The sequence below is a fragment of the Aptenodytes patagonicus genome, chromosome 11, assembly GCF_965638725.1.
Source record: "Aptenodytes patagonicus chromosome 11, bAptPat1.pri.cur, whole genome shotgun sequence".
Lineage (NCBI taxonomy): Eukaryota > Metazoa > Chordata > Aves > Sphenisciformes > Spheniscidae > Aptenodytes > Aptenodytes patagonicus.
In genome coordinates this window covers 10,496,012-10,507,280 of record NC_134959.1, presented here as the reverse complement: position 1 = coordinate 10,507,280, position 11,269 = coordinate 10,496,012, and the positions used below count along the sequence as shown (strand labels likewise).

General features: G+C 44.1%; 1 protein-coding gene across 1 annotated transcript; it reads right to left on the bottom strand.

The window, feature by feature from the left end:
- Positions 1-4,474: 4,474 nt before the first annotated feature.
- LOC143165636 (uncharacterized) lies at positions 4,475-9,136 on the bottom strand. The gene is made up of 2 exons (XM_076349209.1): positions 8,756-9,136; positions 4,475-6,522 (listed from the first exon to the last, which is right to left on the bottom strand). The coding sequence occupies exons 1-2, from the start codon at positions 9,134-9,136 to the stop codon at positions 5,017-5,019; spliced, it is 1,887 nt and encodes a 628-aa protein (XP_076205324.1). The 3' UTR covers positions 4,475-5,016.
- Positions 9,137-11,269: the final 2,133 nt, after the last annotated feature.

Sequence of the window (11,269 nt, the reverse complement as noted above, 5' to 3'; positions counted from 1 at the left end):
GGCTCTCCTAGCAAGTTACTGTCCTGCTTCAGGACTTGGAGAATCCAGTCCTTCCTGTAGCGTGTGGAGGTTTAAGTAAACATTGTGCATTTCTAAAGCAGGATGAAGTCAGGTGAAAATTATGGTGGTGTTTGCCCTTCTGCCCCCCCCAGCATTTGAGAGGGCTGACAGAAAGTTGAGAGCTTTTTTTGAAAATGAAAAGTTTAGTTTCAGAACAAAAACTAGCAGTTGGTAGATTAATTCCTACATAAGAGAAATGTAGTCTTCTGTCTAGTCCAGATCAATTTTTTCATTGATCATTTAACATTTTTTTAAGAGGCTGGCATGTGATAATTTTTTGTGCTATATCAGGATCAGGGCACCACTTTGCTGAGTGTTGTGTAAACATACACCTACAAGAGCGATCTCTGTCTGAACACATACCGAGGTTCAATAAGGAGAGTGAAGGAATAGAGGAGCTCTGTTTGTTACCTGTGTATTGCATACATACTACTTGATTTTACTTCTTTTTATGCTAGAAGGCTTTGCATTGAATCCTCTGCTCCACCCTAGAGCCCTCCACCTGGTAACCGTGATACATTCCTCCCTTGCATCCCCCAGAAAAAGTATTGAGCTGTTAGGACTTCCAGTGTGAGTATGCTGCTCTGCAGATGTCACTATATTCCATCCTGATCCTAATTTCAGGGTTTTTTTACTGTTCAGTGCTGTGAAAAGGAGCCTTGTGGGATTTAATCAGCTATCTCACTTAGGGAGCCGTGCCAATTAATTTCCAATGGGTGGGACCTTTAGCTGTGGTGGTGGGTTACTGGTGGTTATTCTCCCAGTGCTTAGGTACAAGTAAGGTAAAAATGATAAGGCAGTGTTTCAGAAATACTTTGTGGCAAGATGACTCTGAACAGCAGAGACATCTATCTTCATCAGTGCTTTGCAAGCCCTTGCCAGACCCTCTCAGGTATGCTTTGTGTTTCAGGGAATTGTTTTTTAAGATGGTGATTTATAATTCTGAAGCAAATTGTAATGTCTTTATTCATTTAGTGTCTGCATCCTTTCCAATTGTGTGTTTTTGGGGTTTGGTGTGTGGGTTTTTTTTTTTTTTTAACACTGAAACTTGGTTTTCATTCTTGGCTTTGACACCAACAAAGTTTGTTCTAAACCAAAGCTATGCTGCTTGAGCATCTTAGCTCCAGACAGAGCAAGGGTGTACGTGTGATATGAATGGTAAGCGGGAAAATGACTATTTTAAGAGACCCAGCGGGGAGAGGTCGTGTGAGTGAGCATCACCCAGCTACCGGGTCTGCTGCCTGAGCTCTGTGTCTGCACTGATCAAAGAATTTCTCTAATCCAAGGCTTGAGAGAGCTGAGCCATTCGAAGTGGTTGTGTGTAGCATATAAATTTGGGAACAGAATTGGCCTTGTGTCTCTATGATGGAAAGACATCCAATCAGTCAGTAAATTCCCATTCAATTCATAGGCAAATCAGGACCAGCTGTAGCACAATTAAAGTTGACAGCTCACCAGAGGATAGGCACACATTTTACAAACACAAACTGCCTTCCTTTAGAAAGGGGCCCAGGCAGCCCTCTTGCTGTGGTTGCTCTTATTTAAGTTCATTAGCTAAAGAGAGGTGCAGTGGTTACTACCAACAGGGACAGGAGGGCACTGGCAGATGGGGTCAGAAATCTTATGGTCGCTTTTGTCTGCCCCTCTTCTCAGATCTGACTGTATTTACAACTAGGATTTTAAACCCAGTTCTACCTTACTCATGTGGAAGCAGTTGCACAAAGGACTGCTGCCTAAGGCCTACTAAATATGACATCTTTTATTTCAGCTGGTTTTCAAATCCTGTCTCTTCACAAGCATCTCTAACTGTAAAAAGTTGTCTCTTAAAACCCCAGAAATTTGCAAATACAAAAGTAGTTTCTAGTACAAGACCTCAAAATTCTACCATTTCTACAGGAAGAGAAGTTAAAGGTGTTCTTGCAGCAATAAGAAACTCTGATGAAAATATCCAGGAGACTTTAAGTGCATAGTAGCTCTGCCTACAAAGGCAGACAGACTTACCAGTCCTGGCTGATCTGCCATAAAGAGGAGATTCTTCCTCAATGCAGGTACTCAAACATTAACAAAAAGTAGATTCTCAGAACATGGCCATTTTATATTTAATAAATTTTGTGCAGTTTAACTGTTTGGTGGGCATTGTTCATCATTACTATCTCCACCAGTGTTCCTGTGACTTGGTGGAGCTGTGGACTGTGGTGCACTGTTAGCAAGTTAGGGCTATGCTTCCTCTCTTCTGAAAGACCCTCTGTATATTTTGTCCTCCCCATGTGAGGTTGTTCATAAGCTCCTGGACATGGAAGCTGCTGGTCCAAAACCCTGCTCAAACAGGGGCAAAGTGAAGATCTTATCTTCTGTATGCCAGGTACCATGAAGACAGAAGCAATTGTGCACAGGCCCATCAGGGGAAATTATTTAAAGGTGTAAGAGTGTTTCTCACAGTAGATGTTAACTGAACAAGTTTAATGAAGGCCAGCAGTATGGCATTAATGGAGTTAGATGCCCAAGATTGTCTTTTCAAGTGGTAGTCTTTAGTTTCCTTTTGTATTGTTTTTTCATGTATAAGTTGCTGTTAAATACTTTTCCTAGTGTGGCTACAGTAAAGATAAAAATGGGATGTTAGGTATATGAATCCTGTAGTACTGATGGTCATCTAAATACTTAGGAGACATCTTCATTTGTGATGAGAAGGGTTTTTCACAGTTTTAAATTAGAGTTCCTGTATAATTGACACAATATGAGATTTAAAACACATAATTTTAATAACCCCCACAGGGGGAAAATAGAGCTTATAAAAACCAAAATGGTTAGGAAGAACAAATTGGTACTTGAAAAAAGAGCAAGGAGGTTGTGGGGGGTTGACCCAGGCAGCAGCTCAGTGCCTACACAGCTGCTTGCTCCCCCCTTCCCCAGCAGGACAGGGGAGAATAGGAAGAGCAAAATAAAGAGAGCTTTTGGTTTGAGATAGAGGTTTAATAAGCGAAGGAAAGAAGGCGGAAAAAACCCAAGTGATGCAATGGCAGTAACTCACCAACTCCCACAAGCTGACCGATGCCCGGCCAGTCTCTGTGCAATGGCCACCTTGGTAGACAAAAAATGCCACCTTTTCCTGCTACCCCAGTTTTATTGCTGAGCATGATGTTACATGGTATAGTATATCCTTTTGGCCAGTTCAGGTCAGCTGTCCCAGCTGTGTCCTCTCCCAGTTTATTCACTGAGGGGTGGGGGGTATAGTTAGAAAAAAGAGAAAGCTGTGATACTGTGCAAGCACTGCTCGGCAATAGCCAAAACACTGGTGTATTATCAACAATTTTAGCCACAAATCTCCAACACACCACCCCAGGGGCTGCTATTAAGAAAGTTATCTCAATCCTAGCCAGACCCAGCACAGAAGTATTAATTTGTGTGTGCATGTTCATAATACCTGTTTCTCCCAACCCCACTCAAAGCTGAAGGCAGTCCTGTCACTTGATGTTAGCTTGGTCAGTTTTATTCCTCCTACACTGCTGGAATCAGGTGATGACAGGACTTGAACAATTAGTTGTTCAAAAAGCAGATCTTTACATTTTAGCTCCTGAGGTTTTTCTAGTGTAATCCATGTGCTCCTCTGAATTTTTGGGAGATGAAAGTCAATTATAAACAATTTATACTAAATTAATTTCGGCTAATATTTTAACTATACATGAAACAACAAAACATTCTTAGCATTGAAGTGCTACTGGAGAAGTTACTTGAAGCAGTATTAAACGGTCTTTCTAGGTAACAAGTGTATAAAGCATTGAAGATTGTGCTGAAATACAGTACCAATGACTGTGTGCTTTTCTAAATTAAATGTTGTGTATGACAGAGGTTCTCAATGCTGGGACTCCAGCTTACGGTTGATCTGATCTAACAATACTGCTCTCTTTCCTTCTCAGCACAATGCTTTTCACACAGCACTTGCACCTACAGGATATCCCTTATCCTGGCTCTAATGCTCACTGGGACCCTTCTCTGATCTGATTTTTTTCCTGCCACTAAAATGGCAGAGAATGGCAGTTTTTTCCCTTCATTTCAGTGAGATGAACTGGCTTACAGAAGAGTCCAGTGAACTCCAGAGCTGGTGCAGTTAAGTGGCAGGAACAGGGGCAAGGGAAATGGCAGCAGTAGCTGGATCTCCCTCTTCTGGTAGCAGTGAACGATTATGATACTCAGTGCTTCTCTTGAAATTTGTGGTGGCGGCCACAAAAAAGTTTTGGTAACAAGTGGAGAAAGGTATAAAACCTGTAATACAGGTTATTGCCTCTATAAGATCTAAGCTGTTGCTCCTAATGCAAAAATAAACCCAAAACTGTTCACAGGGCTGTTTCCTTCTTTAAACCTAAAGGAACGTTATCAAACTTTCTAAACTTATTTTCAAGTGAAAACAGGAGCAAGATTAGCTCAGAGCACAGCTTCATAGGAATGTAATGAGTTAACAGAAACACACTTATATATAGCATTTGTAAAGCTATGAAGTTGGGTCTTCCAGTTTAGAAACATTTACCTGTTTCTATCATTGTACAGCATGCTATACTCAAAGAATACCCCAGGAATAGGTCTGTAAAGAAAAAAAAAAAAAGAAAAAAGTAGAAGTATGCTTAACTGAAGAAACCAAGTATACTTAACTGAAGAAACCTGTCTGGCATTAAGTACAGCCAGAAGGAATCTGGCTAATGAATTAAATGGATTTAAATTTATGGAAGTTGCCTATGCTTTAGAAAGGTGACCATTCAGGTTTCAGTGCCGAAGGTTCCAGATGAGAAGTGGCCATGAAGAATTTGCTTAACTACTTCCCTTTTTTACTGTCCAAAAGCGGTGGTGTGTTTTTTTTGTTTTTAAACTGTTTTGACAAAGCTAATCATCTCCTTGAAAAGATGATCAAGGCCACAAGTGAGAGGAAAAAAAACCAGGCAGATTACAAATAAAGCACTGGTAGAATCAAGTGTGATGGCATAACATTCCTTGGTCGGTTTTGTCAATAATGACATAAGGCTCCTGGATTTCATTTACTTTTGAATTATAGTTCTCCAGCTTTACTTCACTGGATTCAGGAGAGTCACGTTCAGGCTGCAATAGGTTCCTTCTGCCCTGTGTGCTGGTCCTTCTTATGCGTGAAGACCGAACATCAATACTTTGTGGTGGAATGTAGGTGAGGTTAGGGGGCTCTCTAATGTGCCTGAAGCACTCAGAAGCTGTATGTGCATTAGGAGTATCCATTAGTAGTCTCTTGCTATCAGAACCAGTAGTAGAATCCTCCATGTTCCCAGTAGTATAGCATAGATCTGAAGATGGCTCAATATGCGCAGCTGCTCTGTTCTGCATCTGAGCATTAGTCAGATATGTATGTTTTATTTTGGAGTGATTAAATTCTCTTACATGCCTGTCACTTGTACTTGCATATGATACTGACTCAGGTTGGCCAGTTTCCTCTACTGGATACATAAGGTCTTCCTGAGTGTCCTTGATTTGTAGTTTTGTGAAAGTTAAAGACAGCTCACAAACTTCCTCTTCCCTAGGGACACTGCAGTTTTGGACAGATGCAATGTCCTTGTACGGCAGAGACTTCAGCTCATTGGGTTCATCTGCTGGGTCTGGGTCTATGCAATTTATGGCATCATTAATTTCTGCTTCAATTGATTCTTCGGGGACTTCTTGAGCTTTGTACTCCAAAGTGTTTTTGCTGTCACAAGAGCTGTCAGCAAATATTGCAAAGGCTGGTGGACCGCTTGCTCCTGGTGAGAGTGGCACAGGCCTTATCTCATTTGCAGTTGACTCTGTAGTGATTGCCAAAACACATTCTTCACTTAGACTGGCTCTTGGCTTTTTTTCAAAAGCTTTTGGAGAAAGATTCTCACTGAAAATAGGTGTTTGTCTTATGACAATGTCACTATATTTGATCAAGAAGTCCTCGCTGTCTGAGCATTTGCCCGGAAAATGTATGGTGTTAATGACTTGCCTTTGCTGTTCCTGAAGCCTGTTAGTGGATTGAGTAACTGCTAACTGAGGCATGTCATCTTTGATCTTCAGATTCCCAGCAGCTTCAAAGGATATATTGCTATTACTTGAAGACTTCTGTTGAGTAGCAAGGCACAAAGATGTCTCACTGTTTTCTTTATTTTCTAGATGTTCAGCGTCTTCTCTCTGGGGTGTCTGATCCTCTTTGTCCTTATCTCCATGATGCCGGTGCATTTGTGTTCTCTTCTGTAGGGTCTTCTCCAAATTGCCATGTTTTTCCTCATTTGTCATTTCGAGGATGGTTTCACACTCAATTCTTGCCAGGAATATTTCAAATGCAGTCTGCTTTGTTTCCTCATTGTTTCTCTTTTTGACAAGTGAAAACTCTGTTGCTGTTGTTGCAATGTAACCTATTTTCTCCAGTACTGTTTTCACAATGTCATCTGGCAGCACAGATTGAATATAGTAGACAAAATTACCGGTGAATGTCTGAAACAGAATGCAACATTGAAAAACAGATGAACACTGAGGGGGTGGGGTGGAGGGAAGCGTGAAGGACTCCTAAAAATCAAAAGTACTTCAAAAATTAATTAAATCTTAAAAAAAAAAAAGTTCCTAAAAGTCTGAATTTTGAATTGGAGTGAGGCTTTTCTATCAGCATTATTTTGTCAGCCTCTCAAGCGTTACAGCTTTGCTATAGCATGTTAATTTCAGTGAAGTTATGCCAGTTTAAACCTGCTGATATATTGGCTAACAGCATCAATATTCAAAAAGGAAGAAAGTAAGAAAATCATTTTAGTCAAACTAGAGAAACTCAGAAATGTCTTATGTGCTCTACTGAAGAATGGAAGATTTTTAAACAAACAAAGATTCATAGAATAAATCATTGAGGTCTAATCTTTTCCTAAAGAAAGAGACACGATGCACTCACTGTTAATTGTACTTCTTAACTGGTGACAAGACTGTAACATTTTCTTTTTCCATGGTTCAGACTCCTGCTGTAACTTTACTACCCCCGAATTAAGTTGCCATTTCTTTGAAAGCACCTTTTTGAAGGGAGACTATTCTAGCAGAAATATTGCCAAAACATGCTCTCTTTGCACAAGCTGTCTGCAAAACATGAATAAAATGCTGCTGCTGTGTAACAGCTTAAAAAATTGTTCAACATTTGCTTGGTTTTGGAGCTACCCCAGGCACAAGGCCTAGTTTGTAAACTGGAAGTGGGTTTTGGTTTTGTTTGAAATACTATGATAGGAGAGACTATGTTGACCTAAGCATGACCAGCTCCAGGCAAGTCAGAACAGAATGGAGGTAGGAATGCAAAGTCAAGACTTCCAGAATCGGGGTACCTTTATTTTTAGGCTGCCCAGCTTGAGACTGACTTACCTACTTCCTAAGGCTGAGACCTAAGCATTGGTCTCACAAGCACAAGCTTGGGGGAGAACAAAACTGACGCCCAAAAAGGCCATCAACCTAAAAGGCCATAGTATAATGTAGGACTGAGCCTCAGTCCATTCTCAGATAAAGTTGTCAACAGTGCCTTTCACTCCCCAGCTTCTGTCCCTTCTAGAGGGGAAGTAAGGAGCAGGCACTGCGGGGCAGGGGGGGAGTGACATCAGAGTGGGTGAGAGGCAGGAAATATGTGAAGTAGTATTCCACATACGACCAGTAACTTTTTATCAAGCCTGTATGTACACAAGATACTGGTTGTTCTCCAACTTGTGCCTTGCAGTAGAATTATTTCAGGCCTTCAGCAGGCTGTCTTGCACTTTGGATTACCCATGGTGGTCTTCAAAATTTGATTTTAATAAAGCCTAAGATTCTTGTGTCATGAAAAGCTGAGCCTGCTAACTGTAGACCTGAATATCTTATGCTTTGCCCTGTTTTAGGGAGATGAATGAGGAGAATAGGAATCTGTACATGAAATCTAAGGGCAGGAAGAAGGAAAGAAGGGGTTTTTCCTCACCGTCACCTGTTGCTGTAGTAAGGGAAATTAAGTTTGCATTTTGGATGTTCAAGGATTTTGTTTAAATACAAGTAGATTCTGCATGTATTGAAGATTGCTGTCTCTTCTGGGCAATGAGAGGTGTTCACTGTGCTTAGGGAAGCAGGGTAACCTTGACCACCTTGTTGCAAAAAGCAACAGCGTTTCCTCTTTCAAAGGGGGTTTTCCTACCCACTTGACCAGCTGCAGTCACCAGAGCTAAGATAGGTGGTAAAATTACTGGACCAGAGAGACTGGCCCACCTGACCTTTGGCATCAAACTGTTAGCAAGAGTGATAACTAATGCTAAAAAGCATCCCCTCCTTATAGGCAAATGAAGGTTAAAACTCAGAGTAATGAGAGTCTAAGCCTTTCATTGTACCTTTTTACTTCTCTACCGTCTCACAATAACTGAAAGTCTCTGTTTCTAAACCCTTGAACTGCTCAGCACTCCTGGGAAGGCCCTGAAGGCCCGGCCTCGGCGAGGACAAGGCCTGCACAGGCCAACGAACACCTCGCAGCATCCTCGCACCGCTCAGGGCACCCCTAACCCGTTCCAAATGGGCTCCTAAACGCTGCTCCTAACTCCCCGGGGCGCGGGCACCGCTGCCGTGCCTCCTGCGCCACAGGCCTGGGGAAGAGGCTTTGAAACCCCGCAGCCGCCAGGCCCTGAGGCCGGACAAGTCCTCCCCGGGGCTGGCTGCACACCCCCGCCCGAGCTCCACGGCGCTTCCCTACCTTCAGCGACCTGATCTCCTTCCGCCACGGGGAGAGGAGCAAGTTGACGCAGAGCAGCTCCAGTACCTCCAGCGCCTTGAGCAAGTCGCGGAGGACGCTGCCGCCCCGCTCGCCCCGGGCCCGCCGGCACCGCTCCGCCACGCTGCACACGTCCAGGGCGCCGCGCTGCCGCGGGCCCAGTAGCCGTCGCGCCCTCGCCTTCAGGGAGGCCTCGTCGCACACCGTCAGCTCCCCCTCCGCCCCTCGGGCCGCATAGTAGGCCAGGTAGTCCCGCAACACCTCCTCCTCAGCCGCCGCCGGCTCCTTCATGGCGGCGTCAGACCGGCCGGGCCGCCCGCTGGCGCTGCCCCCGCCCGGCCACGGCGCCGCTCGGCCCGCCATTGGCCACTACGCCGCCGCGCCGGGCGGTCAGTGGTGTCTCGCCGTGTCAGTCAGGGCGGGGGGCGGGCGCCCCGGCGAACTGAAAGCGAAAGGCGGGAGGGTGGAGGGGGTGGTGCCGCGCGGGGCGGTGCACGGCCCTGCGCGCGGGCCGTCGTCGCCTCAGTACGGGCGCGTGGCGGTGTCGCGCGAGGGAGGAGGTGTCGCGTGAGGGCGGCTGCGCCGTCGCTGCCACCACTGCGCTGAGGTAAGATACCTCGTTTCCCGCTCCGCGGCTCCGGCAGCGCTGTGTTACCGACCTCCTCGAGCCCTGTCCTGCCTCTTTCCTCCGCCGTGGCCCCGTCTGCTCTCCCGGCCGGCCACGATCCCCCGGAGGGAGGTGTCTGCTGTGGGCGAGGCCCCGTGCTCAAGGGCTGGTGTGAGGGTGAAAGCTGCCCTAATGGTAATTGTGCTGTGAAACGAGACCATCTGTAGCACAGTGCGTTCCTTGTGCCTGTTTTGTTATTCTTTTTATTGTATGTTGCCTCTGAATTCCTGGACTAGGTTTGGGTAACGATCAGCTGGAAGAGGCTTGTGTCTTCTGCTGTGGTGGCTGAAAAGCATCCTAGGATGGGTTTGAAATGGAGGTCAGGTCCATCAGCTGGAAAACAAACGTGACTTTGATCCAGATGATTTTGTTAATCTTGATTTTTGGAATCTGAATTTTAGAGTCACTTTCTATGGCCGCTACAATGTTGTGTTGCTTGTGTGATTTCACAAATTAGTGCTGGCATTGGCCTCCCATGACCTTATTTTTTGTTGTAGATCAGCCGGGCTGGTGTCTTCAGCGGTGTCTCCACTGACTTGACTTGATGCAAGTGTGAATTTGACTTGATGGTTTTTTTAATGGCTCATCTTATTATAGATTGTCTTCATTATATGATAGATTTTAAAATGAGTATCTGTCTCACCTTTAACCACTGGGAATGTATGGCTTCTCCTGATTAAGGGAAATCTCAGGCTTACTTGGCCACAGTCATATTTCTTTCTTGTGGAAAGTGTCTGTGTGATGTTGCAAACAAACTGGTTTTCTCTCTAACTTTCCAGGTAAGAGGGCTTCGCAAAAACATATGCTTTTGATTGTCGTTCCAAGTGAAATGTTATTAGGAAATAGTTTTGTAGAATTTGTGTATGGATAATTGCTGTATAAAAATTGCTGATCTAGCCAAGAGGGAAGGGGGGACAAATCCCCATACTACCACCACATGTTAAAATGAGGCCATCTGGCCATCTGCTGCAATGTCTGAGTTTCCTCCCCTACCATATGTGCATGCATACACAGACAAGCTTGGCTGTAGTCTTAGTAGGGTGCCTGCAGGCGGCTCAGCTCTCTTCTTGCCATATGCAAAACTTTATTGACCCAAACGAGAGGGTTGGATTTCATGTTTCTGCACACCTGTTCCCATGGGGGGGGGGAGGGGGGATTGGATTCTTAACCTTTGCAGTTCTTGTTAACATATAGAATAGCTGCATTTTGTTAAAGCCTGGTGCGCTTTAGTAGAATGATACAAGGAATCTTGCTTTGTTGCTGGTTCTTTTGAGTGTTTCACTTTTCAGTAAAGCATATTTGCATAATATAGTAAATACCGAGTTGTTTCATCTTTCCAGCTATCACTGTGTTCTTATTCTCTGAATTAGTTTCCTAGTACAGCCTCCAAGGATGGGGGTTTATGTTCTGTGTTTTGAAGGTCCTAATACCTTAAAAGCCTGTTCTCTAAAAGAGAAGCTTAATCACTTCTCTGGGGGTGTGCGTGTGTGGTACCAATCCCATCACTGCCAACAGGGCAGAGTACTTGCCCATGACCCAGGTGCCTGAAAGTCCAGTTGCAGTTCCCTGAGCTATGAGGTTTCCCATCTTGCTCCTCCTTCTCCAATGAGATTTTGAAATGTTTTGCAAAGAAGTTTTGCTCTTTTCTAGGTGTGTTAATTTTGTTTATTACTGATTTCAATCTCTTGCAGAAACACAAAATCCTGCTAAGAGCAAAGCTGTGACAAAAAAATCTTAATTTTTTCAGGGTTCTTTAACTGCTTCATTGTCATTTGAATTTAAATTAAAAAAAAAAAGTCTCTCCATTGTGAATGTATTAGGTCCATTTG